The sequence below is a fragment of the Rhea americana genome, unplaced genomic scaffold, assembly GCF_003343005.1.
Source record: "Rhea americana isolate MKP2758 unplaced genomic scaffold, rheAme1 scaffold_142, whole genome shotgun sequence".
NCBI classification, from domain to species: domain Eukaryota; kingdom Metazoa; phylum Chordata; class Aves; order Rheiformes; family Rheidae; genus Rhea; species Rhea americana.
The window spans coordinates 2,337,071-2,355,541 of NW_028185506.1; the positions used below are offsets into that span (position 1 = coordinate 2,337,071).

The window sequence follows — 18,471 nt, forward strand, 5'->3', positions numbered from 1 at the left end:
GAAGTGGACAAAAGAGAGTTAGAGCCAAAGGGGCTGCCTGTGTTCCACTGTTTTAAACATACCTAGACTGTTCCTGAACTGGATTTAATAGCCATCCCAGCAGGCATACCAAACCTGAAGGCCCAGGGCAGTAGGAGCTGCCTTAGCTTTATCATCTCCTGTACAGATGCAGATTGAAGGCTGTTTTAGCAGCTGCTCACTCCAGCTGTTCCCCTTTAAGCCAGTCAGAGAAAGATTCATACYAAGTTCAAGGTGATGGGGGAAAAAATGGGGCAGTGTGTGCTTTTACCTTAGGGAACCCTGCAACACTAGGGTTGTGTTGCAATAGTGCTAGGGCATAATTTACAGAGCCAAAGTAGTCTTCAGAAGTAATGAGGTTCTTCCTTCCTGGTTCTTCCTGGAGTTTGGGTGTGTGTGTGTGTGTGTGTGTTTTTTTTTTTTTCTGGCGTGTGTGTGTGTGTGTTCTCTTAACAGTTTGTGAGATTAATTTTTTGCGTGTGTGTGTCTGTCCTTCATTATCCTCAGGAGAGCTTATGGGACAAAGTTTAAGCTGGCAGAATTGTATCTCCTGCCTCAGGCCTCTTTTCTTTTTGTCATTGTAAAACAAGTATTTTTCTTCCTCAGTTAAAAAGAGAAAAAAAACCACCACTCCCACCAACTGAATTCTGATCCTTTAATGCTATTTCTCCTTTCTAAATGGTAGAGTTAGATGAATGCTCCCTTCCAGCCCACACACCATTTTTTAAAGGACCAAAGAGAGTATTCTAAGTTTTCTAGCTAGTTCACCAGAGAAGATGAGTCTGAGCAGAACTTTTTTTTTTTTTAAAAAAGAAATTAAATTACACAGAGCACTAAGAGGTAAGTGCCCTGAAAGCAGGATATTTTCTAAACCATGTCTCAGCTCTTYTGTTTTTGTAAATTTCAGATGAACTTTCCAGTGAAATGTCTCTTCTGTATGCGAAGTACCTACAGTTGGAGGAAGGCTTTAGGGTCAGATGAGAAGGCCTGATAGCATAGGTTTTTCAAATGGGCTACGTATTCACCCCTCATTAGGCAAAGAAACAATTGAGAGGAAGTACAGTGCTTAACAAATGCCTATAGAGTGTGAAAGCAACTTCCTAGTCTTAGTATTTGAATTAAGTATGACATTGGTAATGACATCCTCATTCCTGAGAAAGATATTGTTGTCTATTAGGAATAGGTCCAAAAGGAAGCTGCCCATTTTTATATGTTGATATTAGATCCAGTGCTACTATAAATTAGGGAATGAAAATTAGCATCTGTAACAGTAGTCATCAGTGAAGGGCTACCCTTAGACCATTCTAGACTTAACAAGTTGCTTGTATAACCAAACTCACTTTAACCTATGGCAAGGTAGAAAGGCAGCATATCAGTTACTAGCACTTTCCAAGGACTGAATTTATCTTATCCAAAGGGAAAGGTTTTACCCTTTTACCTGAGTTCACTATGTGTTCCAGGTTCTTAATAATTAAAAAGGAAAAAAAAAAAGACTTGAAGGCTTCACAAATCTAGCCACTTTTTAACCACCCAACTTGACCATTAATCTCTTTATCATATCATCCTTCTACACTAATTAAGAGCCTCTTAACTTTCACCGAGATGTTACTTTATTGCTGCACAAAAATATGCAGCATCAGAGGTTCTTCTGATCCATAACTGCCAGAACTTTTCAGTCCAGAAAGATATGCTTCTTGACAAGCCCTGAGGGAACTGGCTTGATACAATGTAGAAGCCATGTACTAACAAGARCCTATTAGTTCCTGCCAAGAGTAATTCAGGCACAAGACAGTACATGGTAAAGATCTTCCACCTGTGACAACAAAGTTGTCCTCACAAAGAAAGCTGCTGTCACACCAACACAACAGTTGTTCAGGTTTATTTTATTTTTGAAAGTTGTGTTTTGTACATTAAAAAAACCCAAATTATCTTAAACACCACCATGAAAAACAGTAACAGCAGACTTGGTGACTTCCTATTTTTTCATGTTATGAGGAAGATTGAGACTCTAGAAGTCAAAGAAAGCAGGAATTGTTTGCCCTCTCAATCTAGCAAGAAGGTAGGGCCACTCACTTCTCAGTTTCACTGTTCAGATTGCATCTGCAGTATGAGAATGCATTAAGTCTTTTCTGTTCCCTGTTGTTAGCAGCAATGGCTTATTCACAGTCTCTATCCTCAGGACCGAACACAGGTCTCCACAAGTTTACAGTATGACAGAATGCAATTGCTAGAGTCTAACCACCTCACATAGAAAGCAATTGGAAAGCAAGGTGCCAAGTACCTGAAGGCTCCAATTAAGTCTTACAACTCAGCTGAAGCTGCCTTAGTCCCAGGGGAAAGTTCTCCCATCTAGTACCAGCATCCACCTGCACTGGGCAAGTGTTATAAGACTGACCTGAATCATGCTTAGGGAGAATGTTTTATCCAAGCTGACTCTCTAAGCTCAGGAATCCTTTAAGCAGTATTGAATGTGCTAGCATTCTTACCCTTAGCTTCTGTGTTTCCTTTTCATAAGGAGAAAAGGATCTAGTAGCTTCACAGAAAAATCCTCTACCAGAGGATGAAACTTCAGAAAGCATATAATCAGAATTTTGATAGTGACTGAGCTGTATGAGCAGTTAACTTCAAGAAGGCATTTAACAACCCAAATTACAGCTACATGCAACTTTCTCATTTTTCTTGATTTCAGTCTCATCTTCAGCATGTGTCCTCTTTACTTAGCAGCACATTATTTCCTTTGGCTTCCCAGTGATTTGAGAAGACACAAAGATGTCATTTGGACAGAAGGATAAAGTCATGAAACAGTATTCTAACTCTCTTAGTTTAAGTTTTCTGGTCTGAAACAATACATGTTGATAGCCTACATCTCTCTCCATCTCTTCAAGAAAACTGATGTGTACTTTTCAACTCATTACCATTAGGAAAAACTGCAGAAGTGCTAATGCCTCTTCCATCCCCAGGGAGTTTGGCATAGAGCACCCTGTGCAGGTTATGCTGGCAGAAACTGGCTTGCGTAACAGTGCAGAAGCTAGAAAAGCTGAAAAAATGCATTTGAAGAATAAGGCCAGTGTCTTACAGTTCTAATAAACTTTAGAGGAGACGCAAAATGCTCTTCCTAGGATCTCAGCTGAACTCACTGTCTCCTTTTCCACACTCTCTTTGCACCCATCTGTGCCCTTCCAGATAATTCATCTCCCAGCCCTGCTCAATACTGAATGCTGAATATTCATTTTTTGCTGCCTCCTATTCCACTCTCAACTCACATTTCCCCCCCACCCCAAGCTCTGCTGCATTCCTTGAAAGCCTAAAACAGCATTATATTCATAACACATGCCCCCAGGTACTGGTGGTGCTCATACCCAGAGGCTTTCATTATGCTAGGAATGTGGCACACCAGAAACTGCAAAAGCAAATAGTTTGAAGAAAATCAGAAGTGAGATGAAAACTGTCTGGGAGGCACCTGGCTAAACAAGCACCAGGGAGATGGGGGGAAGGGAAAAAAAAAGTGTTGAAAGCCTATCACATTGGCAGCAAGTGGTCATCCCGTTCTTCTGACTCCTCACCCAGCTGGTCATCACCCACACCACGGTATGCAGCTGGTGCATTTCGAGGCTTAGATCGGCAGACAAAGTCACAGCCATCCTATAAATACAGTTTATTACAGCACTGGAATCAGACTATATGCATTTAACTTAACACTAAAAGCAAAGCAGCTTCTACAACTTCTCTTTTGTTAAAAGATTATGCTGATCCTCAAGCTATCTGGGACAGATTTCCAAAACTTGTCCTGGTAACAGGAACATGTGTACAGAGATACTACTCAGTCTTGAAGGCTGGTCAACTCTGGGGTACAGTTGTGGTACCATGATGCTAGTATGCAGCAACATCACACCAAAACACGAATGAAGGATGAACAACACAGCCCAAGGTGACCAAGCAAGGGTTTGGGGGAACCAGATGTGAACACTTCAGTCCCCAGCTTACCATTCCTACCTGAGAAGTGTTGGCCACCAATGAGCACGTGCTRTAGTTACGTGGCAATCATAGGATATCAGTACAACAGGGGGAACCAGACTAACATTTAACAAGCAAGCATTCTACAGAATAAGATATACGACCTCTTCTGCCTCAGGTTACTCTGTGGTTGGTCTACCCAGACAACCCATGAAGAAAAGGCAAGTCCCAACTGCCATTTTCCTCATACACTAACACATGGGTGAGACTGGAAATAGACAAAGATTTTTTTTCACTCACCGCCACCAAATTTCCCAGATCCTGCCAGAAGGCAAAGTGAGGAAACTGCTCCATGCCCTTAGCTCCTACCACTAGGCGCTGGTAGAGGAATCCACCAATGATATAGACTGCAATCAGTGAGGCAAATCTGGAAGACAGAATCAAAAGCTAGAGTTGAGAAAATTCTACAGGCAAGCTCTTTATAGCCAGTTACCTGCCTTAAATTGGTACTAGAGTAAATAATTGAGAAATAAACAGAGTCCAAGCCAGAACAGGTACCCAAGAATACTGATCTGCAGGTATAAATCTTTCAGYAGCATCACAAAGTAGTGCCTCTAAACACAAACAACAGAGAGTCAAGACTCCTAGCCTGAATTCTCAGCTCTGGCAAAGAGCTATGGTACAATTTTAGGAGGTCATACCTTCCATGTTTCAGTATGCTTGTGTAAACTARGAAGGTGTGTGTAAACTAGGAAGGAGTATGTCCATAGGGAGCAGGGCAGCTCTACACCATCATGCTTTAAGCAACAAATTCTGTCCAAAGGCTCAGAGATACAGTAGCATTTAACAGTGGCTGCAGACAGCTGTACTACAATTATCTCATATAGTACATCATTTGCTGTTTCTAAATGGCTCTGGAGATTATGGACTAGGAATGAACAGCCCTTCCAATAACTCACATGATTAGCAGAATTGAGCCAATGCTCAGGTGGGAATCCTCAGCTGGGCAGGCCACACTGCTGTCCATCTCAAAGAGGTAGAAACACTCCTGCTCCTTTTCTCGTTCTTCTGAAATAATGTTGAATGAACTCTGTTTTGAGAAAAGTCATGTGAAAATATGCCTTGGCATGCTGAACTTTACAAGAAAGCAGTTCTACCATTGTTGGTGCAGCTGTGCAATGGATACTGGAGGGCAGAAGAAAACCACTGTCTCCTCAAAGCCTTCTGATGATAACCAACCATTTGATAAYCTCTCCCACTTCATGTGTCACTCACCGCTGTAACCCCCCGCTTGCAAGAAATCATTATCACAGCTCTTCTCTTCTCATTACTGCAGTGTCTACCGTATGAGTCACCCCCTTTATAAATTAGCATGATCCAGTCACCTGCAAAGAAAAAGAACAAGGGCTATAGATCCAGACCAGAAGGCACAAGGCAGACCTTGGGTAAGCAAGTTATCAAGTGGAATCTTACTTCCATTGAAGACCTGGGTTTCATTGATTCTTCCTACCACTGTAGTCTTTCCAGTCTTTCTATCAATTTGTACTAGGCCAGCAAAATCATGCAAGGAGCTGTCGACCTCCCTGCACACCCTGAAGTGGTAGGTGTAATTTTCTGTTGTGCCTAGCTCCACAGTTGTGTTAAACCTGCAGCAAAGAGAGGGCAGAGAACAGACAGCCTATTGAATTAGAAAGAATAGGCTGAAAGCAGTCATTCAAGACCCTGGGAGCCAGCCACAGCCCATACCATGGTGAGCCCATTCTATAGYCTGGCCTTAAAATTTTCAATCTCTCTGAATTAAGACCTGCAGAGACTTGTGCTTGCATTGTACCTCATTTGGCTCAGAGGTTCCAGTTTCTTCAGCAGGGCTTTTTCCATTTGTGACTCGCTGGTCTCATCACCAATCACATCACATTTCTTCTCTTTCACCTCTTCAGCCCACACTCTGATAGCAAGGGCCATAAGGACYACCAACAGACCAGAAGTATGCCAAGCTGATGACATCCTGGATACATACCAACCACACAGAACACAAGAGATTAATCATTTCATGTTAGCTTGCTAGGTGACAAAAGTCAGAAAGGCAGCAATTGGCCACTTACTCATTCTGGACTGCAAAAAGGAGAAGTCAAAACCTAGAAATGTCTTAAAGTTCTCAGGAGACAAAACCTCTGAATTTCGCATGGTCAAAGACAACTCACTGATACAGGGAGTCTCTTTTCTAAGTTCTGCTTTGGGACCACAGTTTTGCCACTGAGCTCATTAATTAGCATTGATTCAGCCAAAGCAGAGTCCAATAAGCTCTAAACACCAGAATACATTTGAGACAGAAGCCGTTGTTTATTACATCCCACTGAGAAGCCAGTCAGCAGAAAATGATTTACCAGCCCTCTAATCAATTGCCTTAGCAGTTCTTGTGTAAAGACTTTGCAAGGCAGAGCAACTATGACTAGTCAGTCAGGCTCTGTCTGTTCAAGCTCCTTAATTCTAATAATTGAATGATTATTAYGTTATCCCTCTTTAGTTGAAAAATCTGAAAGCCTTTTGTGATACAAAGCTGCAACTTTGCAGCATAGTTTTCTTCCATTTACACAGGGGAAGAAAGAAAATGAAATAGCCTATGCAAGACAAACAGAAGAGATAGTGGCAAGGATGAGAATGAATCCGGAAGTTTTCAGACTTTTGCTATAATAATACACAAACCGTTCAGTAATCACAGCCCCTCTTCCTCAGATGCAGTTACACGACTGACTGCCCTCTGCTTCTGCCATCACAGACTTCAGCAGAGTTGCAGATGCTGGTGGGAGTTAACTAATAGACCAACAGTTTAGTAAGCACCTAGCTGTGAGCAGACAGCCTGTTAGGTGGACAGCCTGTTCTGCTGAACAAAACTATTACCTCTCACTGCCACAAGGTCCATCATGAGAAGTTACAACTGTTAAACCAACATTTTAATCACCATGACCGCAAATACAAAGAAGTTTGATATTCTTATTTGGGAAGCTTCTGACTCAAGAACTCATGATTTGCCTCTTGCAAGACAGCAAGGAGAAGTCTTCTCTTAGTACTACAGAAGAATTCTCTGGGCAACCTGCCTGCAAACATTTAAATTCATGTACTTGCTACGGTATACAGCAATACCGTAACACTATTGTTTGTCCATTGCCTCGGATCCTTCAGGCAGACTTCAGTGCACAGTGCCTCTACACAGGCCATGGCCTGTCGCTGAAACAGAGCGGCCTGCTTGCAGCCCAGCACCATGGCGAGGGACTCGAGGCACGGAGTGGCCTCACCCCGCGGCAGCCCCAAGAGCCGGACGCAACTCCCCCTGCCCCCTGCCTTTTATTCCCCTGCGGCCGCCGAGGCTTGTGGGCGGGGGGAGGGAAGGCGGGAAGAGGAGAGAATGCGCGGCCCGGAGCACCGTCCTCGCTGGTCGCAGCCGGTGCCAATCGTCCCACCAACAACCGCAGGCCGCGACCAGGGCTCAGGAGTGCCCACCCCACGCGCGGCGCGCCCCACCTGGTGCCGCGGCAGCCCCCCTCACGCGTGGCCTCGCCTCGCTCGCCCGCCCGCCCAGCAGGCAAACGCGGCCCCGCTCAGAGCGGTCAGTCAGAGCTCATGAGCAGCCCATGCTGCGAGCGAGCCCCGCAGCGGAGCCTCCCAGAGGATCGCTAGTGTGGGACGGGGACCAACTTCCGCTGCCTCTCGCTTTCCCAGCCGGCTCCTTTCGCCCACCCCCCAGACCGGAAGCAGGAAGGAAATGACGGTGCCACCGCTTTCTCCCAATAAGAACCTGGGAGCCGCCGGGGGTTTCCGCGCCTACTTATGAGTCTTCACCGAATGAGGACTGGGGATAGAAAGACGCGGGTTCTAAAGCTCTCCCCAGCCAATAAAGCGGCCCCGCTGAAGCCCGCCTTCGTCCCTGTCCAACGGCCAGTGAAAGAGGCGTGCAGACCTCCCCCACTTGCAATTTAATCTTTTCCAATGAGCGATGAGGGTCTGCGAAAGGAACACACAGTGCCCGCCCACTAACCCCTCTCACCCAATAGCCACTGAGAAACGCGGCTAGTGGCGGGAGCCGCTCGCCCAATGGCAGAGAGGCCCCCGCTGCCGCCCCTCCTCGTGGCGCCTTCATGATACCGTACTGCGCGACGCCCCGCCGTGTGAGCATTATCTCTGCTGTCGGCTCAGGTGGCCCGCGCTGCCTGCTGGGGGCTGTAGTGCGGCTGCGCAGGGCGTGGGGCGGCCGTTGGTGCGCCAGGCGGCTGTTGGGTTGCGGCACCCCTGCCTCAGCGGTGTGTTACGCGCTTGCAGCCGTGTGCGGGTCTGTGCCTGCAATTCTGCTGTGAATGGTGTCCCTTTTACTTTACCCATCGGCTTCTCTGGTCAACACATGCACTCCTGCAAGCTTGCAGCTCTCCCAAGTTGCTCATTTGTCATCAGTTTAATAATCGTACTTTTCCCCCTCATCATTCACATCCTTTAACAGAGATATTAACTAGTATTGGTCACATCCCGCTTTCYATCCACTGTTGATAGTGAACTGTTGCCAGGAGGACTGCAGTATTTCCCTTGCGAGGAATGGCTGCAAGAGCTGGGCCTGTTTAGCCTAGAGAAGAGAAGACTGAGGGGGGATCTTATCAATGTGTATAAGTATCTGAAGGGAGGGTGTCAAGGGAYGGGGACAAACTCTTTTCAGTAGTATCATGCGACAGGACAAGGGGCGCAAACTGAAACACAGGAAATKCCACCTGAATGTGAAGAACTTTATTGTGAGAGTGATGGAGCCCTGGAAGAGGTTGCCCAGAGAGGTTGTGGAGTCTCCTTCTCCAGAGATATTCAAAACCTGCCTGGACGTGATCCTGTGCAATGTGTTCTAGGTGACCCTAGTTGAGCAGGGAGGTTGGACTGATGATCTCCAGAGGTCCCTTCCAACTTCAATTATTCTGTGATTCTGTGACAGCTAATCTCTGAGGTATGAYTGTAGTTTATTCTAGAACTATTAATGAGAATAGGATGCGAGCGAGCATTAGAAACCTTGGTAAAGTCAAAATCCCTAAGATTTTCTGTTCCTTCGCTGCTTACAGGATTAGTTAGTTACTGTAAAGAATTAGATTGGCTTAACTCATTACTGACAAGTTGATCTCAGTTGTTACCTTTTTTCTTCCAGATGTTTACAAACACCTGCTTGCTCTAGTATTTTTCTGAGATTCGTCTTTTTTCTTGTGTCTTTTTAAATGCAAGTACTAAATTGCCTTTAGTATTCTTTCCTTCTGCTCCACAGATATTCTAAGAGTCACTGTAGAGCTCAGAGTCAGAGCCAGTCCTGTAGGCTGAAGAACGCCAGGTATCAAGATTAAAACATCTCATTTAATATTTTCTAACTTTTCCTCTTTGAAGCTGAAATCTCACTTCTGTCCTCAGTACAGGTTCAGATCAGCTATAAGCAAGTAAATATACTAATAAAGAAAAAAGCATTTCTCAGTATCATCTAGCCATAGCTTGCCTTCCCCCCACCCCATCCCTTCTACTGGTGGTAATAGACCATCACTTTCCTTGTATTTTGCCGTCCCACTTATGTACTTCCAGAATGATTTCTTGTTTAAGTGGCAAGGGATACCGTTATTCATAGGATTATTTTGTGCCCTTGATCCTTYGATTTTGTTTCTGCCTGGCATGGTATTTTGTTGTATTTTGGATTAAAGGTGTCTCCCACAACTGTTGCAAATTTTTCTATTGCAGATGAGTCCCAGGTCCCTGCTGATCATGCACAGACTTGGTGAACTTGAATATCAAGAGTGTAATTTATAAGGCTATAAATGATCTGAGATTGACTCATCTAAAAGACAACTCTCTTCTTATATCATATTCTCACTGCTGAGATAAAATTTTGAGTCCAATTTCCAGGGCAGTGTTATTAGAAGGGATGGGGACAAATCAYAGAAGTTCTCTTTGAGACTCTGATGCTTGTTTCACCTTTTAGTAGGAAAATAATATTTGATTTGGTGAATCTGTAGGCATACTAGATAGGCCACTTGTTTGTGAGGGGTTTAGGAGACCTCCCTAAGCTATGYGTCTTGATAATGGTAGGAAAGAACATTTTGGCTCCTCGCAAATTGATCATTTTAATCCTGCTTTGATTTGCTTCCTATTGATTCCATTGGGAGTATGGCACAGACATCTCAGTAGCAGAAGTCAGATGTATTTATATTCACAATTAGATATTAACTTTGTGTTGCCTGTGTAACCTCCTATGGTGTGATCACTTCACTATTTCCTGTTCAAACAAAAACTCAACTTATCACTGATATTTGAAAGAATAAGGTAAACTCCATCAAACCAGAGCTCTTAATTCTTCTACACCAGCATTCACTTCTCCGCTTGTTCACAAATAGCAGTGCCATACTCCTTCCTTAACATGCAAGCCCTGCAGCCAGCCAGTGGTCCATCTTTGATCACAGCCCTTTCCCCTTGGTCTATGCATTTAAGCAGCTTCTAATTCTTGTCAGCTTTTTTCTAGCCACACAGATTACATTCCCAGCTAAGCTCTCATCATGACTATGGCAGGTTCTCCCTGTGTGCGCTTGACAACTCTCTTTAGACTCCCCTAATATCCATTCAAAACACTCAAAGGAGGCTTTCCTTGTCTTGTGTTTCTTTGCTGTCTTCTAACTTCCCTTTCCCCTCAAGTGCAGACTTCCTGTTTTCCCWTCTAAAGGCCCTACATAGAAACACAGGATTGGAAGGATTTGCACAGATGAAATGCTCTCTTAGAGCCAAGTGTGTGATGGAAGAATTTGCAGGAATAGCCACTCTTATCCTCCTGGACATGCACATGTTGCAGATTTTCCGTAGCACTCTGTGTTGAGTGAAATATTCTCCCCCACAACCACTCTTCAAATTTACAGTGTGCCACAAGGACAGAGAGAAAATATCACTGTCCTAGAAGTGAATAACATGGCAAAGTCCTTTAGTGAAAATGCCTAGGCAATTAACRTAAGTGAACTGTACCAGCAAGAAAGGTGTATCCTCAAACCTAGCAAAAAACCTCAAATTGAGCAGGAACTGGGGGGATCAGACTGCAGACCCAAAAGGAGAATCAGGCAACCATGCAGCAAGGGGGTTTCTCAGCATGCTAGAAACATCAGTGCTCCCCACCATTCCTACCAATGATCAGTCTTTGTTACTTCAGAAGAAAACTACCCTGTCCTCTTATCTCTGGCGCTGCTGAGACTCAGAGGGTTTTGAGGGATGCTAACTCTTAGCGCCTACCTGTGTCTCAAGCACCTTCACACTTGGTGCTGGGTATAGAAAGAGTTCCCAGTAAAAGTGTCCAAAACTCACAGTTTCCTTCTCAAAACCATGATGTGCACCCCTACTTCACCCTAAAGCTTTTGATAGCAATAGGACTGCCAGTTTGCTGTAACCRTTGCTTATGCTACTGGCCCTTTTTACCTTATACTATCTCTGTCCACATGCTTCATGCTTTATCCTGAGAGGGAAATCTTCAGAGCTGCGTACATTTACACAGTAGCTACCACAAGGTAATGAAAGCCTCTTGAATTGACAACATTTAGAAAACCAGTGAACATTATGAATAATCACCTCTTYCCCTGACTGCAGCTTTATATTTCATCACCCCTCCGCAGATTATGGAATGAAAGTTGTTACACCTCCAGTGCTCTCTATTCTGGTGTGAGCTTGCTTATTTTGCACAGCTGGAGATACAGGTTGCAACTTCACATTTCTTGTCTTCTGAATGCAGCCTCAGGTTTCCTGTTTCACAGACATTGAATCCTGTCATTCAACAGGATGATCAAACAATCTTGTAATATGCAGTCTTTGCTTTGCCATGGATGGAAGCAGATCAGAAACTTCTACAGCAGGAACAAGTGAGAAAAAATCTATACGTCTCAAGTTCTCTCAGACTCCTCCACTGCAGGCCAAAGCTAGATGGGAAAGGACAGGAAGAAAGCTAGATGAAGTAGGAACAAAGAATTTTATTTGATAGTATTTCCACAAGATCTAGCAAGCACACTCTGAACTGTCCACAGATTTTGAGTAACCAGCTCAACATGCTGTAGCTTTGATTTTAAAATTATCTGAGAATTCTCCTGTGACAAAAGCCAATGGGCCAGAGATCCAGCACTGTTCCCTTCCCTCTGTCCATTAGACTCCTTTTAGCGTCTCCTGCTGGGCACTCATTTCAGGCATTCCTTTTACCAAAAGAGGTTTGCACTTTTTAAAACTGTCTGCTTGTCAGCAATAGTTCTTTGAAGGGCAGGTGAGGTGTGGCTACAGATAAATTAAAGGCATGTGCTGGTGAAAGATCAGAGACAGAAGAGACATATCAGATCATCCATTCTCTCTCCCATGGGAATAGTTCTGTGACACATTTTTTTCTGTGCTTTTTTACTCAGTTTTTTATACTACCTGATGAGCAAAATTTCAGCCTGTCCTCTGAGGTAGTTCTATGGGCCACCTTACTATCCAGAAGATCTTTTTAGTTCTTGCCTTAAATTTTCTCTTTCCTAGTTTCCATTTTATTCTCCCCTTTTAAATACTGCAAGTGTCATACTGAACAATTTCTCTGGCCACTTATTTGTGCTTTGAATAATGAGATTTTGCACTGGTGACCTTTCTTTATAAATGTCTCTATGTCTAAATGTTTAAATGCCCATAGGTTTTAGGTGAACTGCTTTGTGTTGGCTGCAACACTACTGGCTGTCCATAACTTTTTTTCAGAGCTATTAGAGCAACCAGGGCTCTCACTCTGAAACAGGAGATTTCTCTGCCCTGTGAAGCTGCCATTGTTAGTACTGCCAAATATTGTTTGCTGAGCTATAAAACCAGTGCTGGCATAGAACTCCCAAAGTTCTTATCTGCTAGCCATATCGAACCTACTTGGAAGGTAATCTTGCTTTTAGACGTGTTTTCAGATGCATCAGAAAATGCAGAAGCATCCCTTCGTTCCTCACTGGTTGTGCTCATCCAGTCCTATGAGAGGTAGGTATCCCAGGATCCCCTGTTGAGATATTTACATTTTTCTTTTTAATGTTCCTCTTCTCCAAATTTCCATATGCAAATTCTTTTGAGATAAAACCAGAGGGCTGAAAAGAGGAAGCTAGTCTTTGAACACAGATTTCTGTGTATATCATTTAATTACTTTCCAGCTCCCTTCTGCCTGCAAAGAACTACTGCTCTGAGCTCAGCTTAAGTACCTTTCTTGAGCAAGAATTTGACTTTCATCTCTCTCTGCACACACACACMCCCCCAGCCTCTCTTGAGAGATGAGCTTTCACATATATCATCTCTGCTTTCAAATGCACACCCTTTAATACTGAATCCCACCTGTGACACAGTATAACAGGGTCAAAACAACTGGTTCTGGCTCACATGGACTCCACTAACGTGAATAATTTCACCAGCTGTGTTCTCTCTGGCTGCTAGAGGCTGAAATATTCCACACTACCAACGTAACCATTCAGTAGTCACTTGAGACAGTGTGTTAACCAGTGCAGCATGCTTGCCGTAATAGCAAGGAACCAGGTCAGTGCCCTAGCTAGGGACAGTATCCTCATCCCTCAAATCCTCTTCCTCTGCCCTATGCAGTAATGCTGCTCCCATAGGGATGTAGAGAAGAGCTGAGGGGATCTTTCTGGGACAGTACAATGATATTCTTTTTATTGTCCTTGAAGACTTGAATTATTAAATGACAACAATTTTCARTTTCTGAACTGAATCTGGACTCCCAAACCTAAAAATACTTGGTCATGTTGTGGATAACACAGTTTGTCACAGTTAACTCTCCAGAGCTCTAACAGACCTAACTTTCTATTTTTTATACGGGAAAATTTGATTTTTACACTAAACATTAAATTAGACCACCTTTCTCTTCCCTTGGGGAGATTCTTCCACAGTATCCCAGACAACTACATGAGAATATTTTTAGATGCACCACTCAGACTTTCCCCCTCTATTTCAATCATCTTGGCTACTTCTCCTTCCCTCTCCCTGAAGGAGCTTCACATAATATGCCAGTGGCTGAAGTTCAAGCACAAAACTCTTGAGTCTATTTTTAAAAGGGGAACTGCATGGACTTCCTTTAAGAGAAAAATGTTAATTTATCAATTTTTATTTCACTTCCCTGGGTTGAGCATTGCCATTCAAGTGAGGCTCAAACTTATCTTAAAAGCTTCAATATGTCTCGCTCCCTTCATACTGTTTTTTTCTCTCATAAATTATCTAAATGTATATTTTTTCATTAAAAAAAGCAAACTCTTCTGCTGTTCTGGTTGTGGAGATGCACTGGGATTTTGATGCCTATTCACTGATTCAAGTTAGTTCATTTTTTGCTGCAACTGGTTTGAAACAGTACAGGATGAACTGTTCTATTATTGCTAGTAGGTGCCAGCTCAGATACTCAAGTGCTGACATTTAAGAATTAACTGTTTCACTGACTGTTGTTCCAGTAATCTTGTCCTGGAAGTAGGTGTCCCTAAAATTAGGAATAGTGATCTGGAGGATGCAGGAAAGACCTTCTTTGCGATGCAAGAGAAGAAGGAAAACGGAAGTGCAAATGATCAGTTCTCTGAAATGTGGTCTCAGAAGAAAGAATTATGTTTCAACAGATATTTATCCCTCTTTGCTCAGTTTTCAGTTTGTAATTTGTAGAAAAGCAGTTCCAGCCTACCACTTAACCACAGACAGACTCCAACCACAGGCTGACTCCATTCACTTGAGGATTAATTTGATGGCAAAAACTGAGGTACAAAGGTCTCTTACAAGAGGAATAGGGTACAGGCAGAGAGAACAGCTACTGGGTTCAAGGTCTTCAGTTCTCCCATTGTCCTTCTATGTGCGAAGTCAAGGATCCTTTCTGTTTTTGTAACTGAAAAGGGTTTTTTCTTTTTTTTTATTCTTTAATGTTTTAAAAATAAATAAATGTTGGGTTTTTTTAATGAGAAGTGGGGTAGCTAGAAGATTCTGCAAGCTCAGACTGACTGGCTTCAAGAAACACTGCAAAACCTTTGTCTTGGGAAACGTCTTTCTACCAGAAGAATGGTACTTACGACAAAACTCTCTCACATTGTTTCCTTGGTTACGCTGGGAACTCCTTTTAGCCAAAACTACAAATGTAAAATATGTTGATGTAAAACAGGAAAAGCTATTAAAACCCCTAAGTCTAAAAACCTCTCTAAAAATCAGAATAAATTAATACAAGTAGGAAACAAAGCACTGTCTCCCAAACAGAGTCAAGGAACAGAGCATAAGAATGGCCTTTTCCAGTCTAATCAACGTCCATCGTGGTTGGTAACATTTCCCTGCAATTGACTGATAGCTAAACCCTGGGGAAAGAGCATAATAGCAGGCTAACTATTGAGTAATTCTTCCCTGCCATGATCTCTTTGCCTTTCTGTAGTTTAACACTAATCAGCTAGAGTTTGTGATCCATTCCATTTTCCTTATTTGTCCAACCTTCCTAATGTTAAAGGATGCATTCTTGTGTTTAATTGAAGACCCTTTCCCTTTGGTTTTAGCACGGTGGGGTTTTTTTTATTGTTTTTTTTTTTTTGTGTGTGTGTTTCTGCTGTATTTTGATACGAGGTGTGTGTTTTTAGCCTCTACAGTAGAATCTTTAAATAATCCCCACTACTGCTTACAAAATTTTATTCTTTTAGCTGTCTATTTTAATTAGTTTTTAACAAACTTTCTTATTTCCCAAAGTTTCCCATTTTGCAATGATTATACTGTAGTGGTTTCTGTTCTTTTTTTTTTTATTTTTTTATTTTTTATTTTTTTTTTGCTCCTACAAAGATGTTGACTCTCAATGCCTTTGTGGTCACTATGACAGAGAAGTTATTGGATGGAATCATGGTAAACCAGGGCATGTATGCAGCTCAGGGCAAAGTCACAAGCTGCTTCCACTTCTGTGTGTTTCCCGACTTGCTTCTCTGCAAAGTGATTATTGATGTTGTCTAAACGCTTATTATCAGCATCATATTCTGACGTGACGTTTGCTTAGTTCAATGGTATTAATTGATGCCTGTCATTATCACTTGCTTCTTTCACTGTATTTACGATTTTCTTCATCAGTCCATCACTGCTATCATCATCCATGTCTGGCAATCCATATGTAATTCTAATCCTAGGTATTTCTAGTATTTGCCAGGTCTGTGGTATTCCTCTAACTGTTGCTTGTTGATGCAGTTAATTTATTAATCTAATTTGATTTTGCTTTTTTGGAAAGAAAATGGCCTCTTCTGTCTTCCCTGTGTATTTTGTATTCTACTGTTGTAACATACTAATCACAGCCCTTCTATCAAGTTTCTGATACGCTTGCTGTGGCAGTATCATTGGTTAAAGCTAATGCTTCACTTTTTTCCATTTTATTCCTTAGACTCTTAGCATTTGTTTTAGGAGTACAAATATGATTGTTTAGGTTTTGTGACAATGCAAACAGAAAAGCATCTGAGATTCCATGAACTCCACCAGGGACTTTGCCATTGGATTTGTGTAGAAGACTTTGTCATACTACAATAGAAGGATGCGGTATATAAACTTAATAGATAAACATAGGAAAATCTTCAGCTCCTCAATATCAGCAAGTATTAGCTGCACATTCTATGCTTTTTAGAAAGTCTTATTGTCTATTCAGCTGTCAGAGATTAATAACTAAAACAAGCAGACCAAAACACCCTATAGCTCAGCTGTGGTACTAAATGTAATCCTCTTTCCCTGCCTGAGAGAGTAGATTTGAGTGCTGGGATTTCAAACAGCTTATAGTATCTCTTGGGTCAAACCCAAGCTTCAGGACATGACAGTGGGAAAACAGTGTTACATTGAAAATTAATCAGTCTAAATATCTGTAAATGGATCTCTTAGTCCTCTAAGTTGCAGTCCTGTCCCACCCTTTAAAAGGAAGTTGTTCGAGGCTATGGTTAATGGTAAAAAAATAAAAAATAAAATAAAATAAAAAAAGTTAATACTTTGATTCTTTTACAGATGACTCCCACCCACGCTGCCCTGAGCACTGAATAGCCTACAGAGGGAGCTGTTACACCTTCTCCAAAGACAAGAGGGATTGGCATTCCAGGCAAGAATCGTACTGGCCACAGGGTGCTCATCTCCTGATGATCCATGGTATCATGGAAATGATAATGGTTTACAGTCTTGTTTGAGGATTTTCCATTTCCTTGCAAATAGCAAGGCATGTGGGCAGTGCTGTCACTCTGGCAATATTGTGACATTAAAGCAGAGGAAGGATTTAGGACTGTAAWATTATAGTGCACTTCCGGTCTCAGTGTACATCTAAGTTCCCAGCAGGCAAAGAAGCAGATGGGAGGGTGGAGAGGGGAGGGTCACCRGCAGCTACTCAGAATACTCTCCTCCCTGCAACCGCCTCCATCTCCTTCTGCTCAGTGACACTTGACACTCTATGTGTTAATGCACAGATATTTATTTCTCAGTGTATTTTCAATGCTACTTCCTCTCTATGCCAAGAACTCAGCTGTGCTGGTGATACTGGAAACTATCTGTTCCACTGCTCATTTTCTAGCAGGTGCTTGTTGGAGGCAGGGGCATTAATGACCACTGAAGAAATGGGTTGAAGTGGTTGACCATGAGGGAAGTGAGGTATGTCTGCACTGGTAGAGCAGAAACACTTGATCTGGCTCTATACGAGCCAGGGCTTCTTTTTTTTTAGGTCCAGTGAATGTGGCTAGTATGCTTACAGGCCTTGGACAGACGTTGCATTGTGTGATGTTCTGCAGACTTACAAAGCTGGCTCTCTGCTTGGTTGGGAGGATGCACCAGGCCCTCACACTTGCATAGGTAAATCCTGACTCCTCGAGAAACAACCATACTCTCCAATTACCCATTTTTCTGAAGAAAGGCATGAAGAAAGCCTCCATGGTCCTGCTGCTTTCCTAACACTGCATATGCTACCTGAGTGATGCCCAGTATCCCTGCTAAGACTTCCCCACATAAGCAGGACTTTCCTACCTATTCAGTTACACATGCCCTGTGCTGGAAGGGCTGTTGGTGTTCAGCATCCCTTCTTTTTTCCAGAGATAGAAGCACAACTATCCCCAGGCAACCAGCAACACTCAGACATTCCTCAARCAAGTCTTATTTCCAGCACTTTACCCAGCCAGCTTTGTTAATGCTTCTGTGTGAAGATGTCTGCCCTGAAGCTTTCTTTATAGCAGCAGGAAATAAGGATGGGGCCCAGCCCAATCACTGAAAGCTTGTTTTTGTTGGGATTCATTGCACATATGGGGAAGGCATTTTTTTTTCTCTTGGCTTTTTGTAGGATTTACTTCAGGGTTGAATTTCTTTTGCAGGTTTAACCTTTTAACAATAACAGGCTTCTTTAACAGAGGAGGTAAAGGAAATGAATACTGAAAAAACATAGGAGGAAAGTTCATATAAAATTTTAATGAGCTTTGGTCCTGGGCTCTTTACAGAGATCTGTTGGTGCCTTCACTTCCTACTGTG

The 18,471-nt window shown here is 42.7% G+C and overlaps 1 protein-coding gene across 2 annotated transcripts; it reads right to left on the bottom strand.

Annotated features, from left to right (window-relative positions):
- Positions 1–1,882: 1,882 nt before the first annotated feature.
- Positions 1,883–7,808, bottom strand: M6PR (mannose-6-phosphate receptor, cation dependent). 2 transcript variants are annotated; one of them, XM_085298890.1, is made up of 7 exons: positions 7,766–7,808; positions 5,804–5,977; positions 5,446–5,618; positions 5,248–5,357; positions 4,932–5,062; positions 4,273–4,399; positions 1,883–3,660 (listed from the first exon to the last, which is right to left on the bottom strand). In XM_085298890.1, exons 2-7 carry the CDS (start codon positions 5,974–5,976, stop codon positions 3,538–3,540), a joined length of 837 nt encoding a protein of 278 aa, XP_085155016.1. In that variant the 5' UTR covers position 5,977; positions 7,766–7,808; the 3' UTR covers positions 1,883–3,537. The 2 variants fall into 2 exon arrangements, with proteins under 2 accessions (XP_085155016.1, XP_085155015.1); XM_085298889.1 differs by lacking the exon at positions 7,766–7,808 and adding an exon at positions 7,492–7,720.
- Between the last annotated feature and the right edge of the window lie 10,663 nt (positions 7,809–18,471).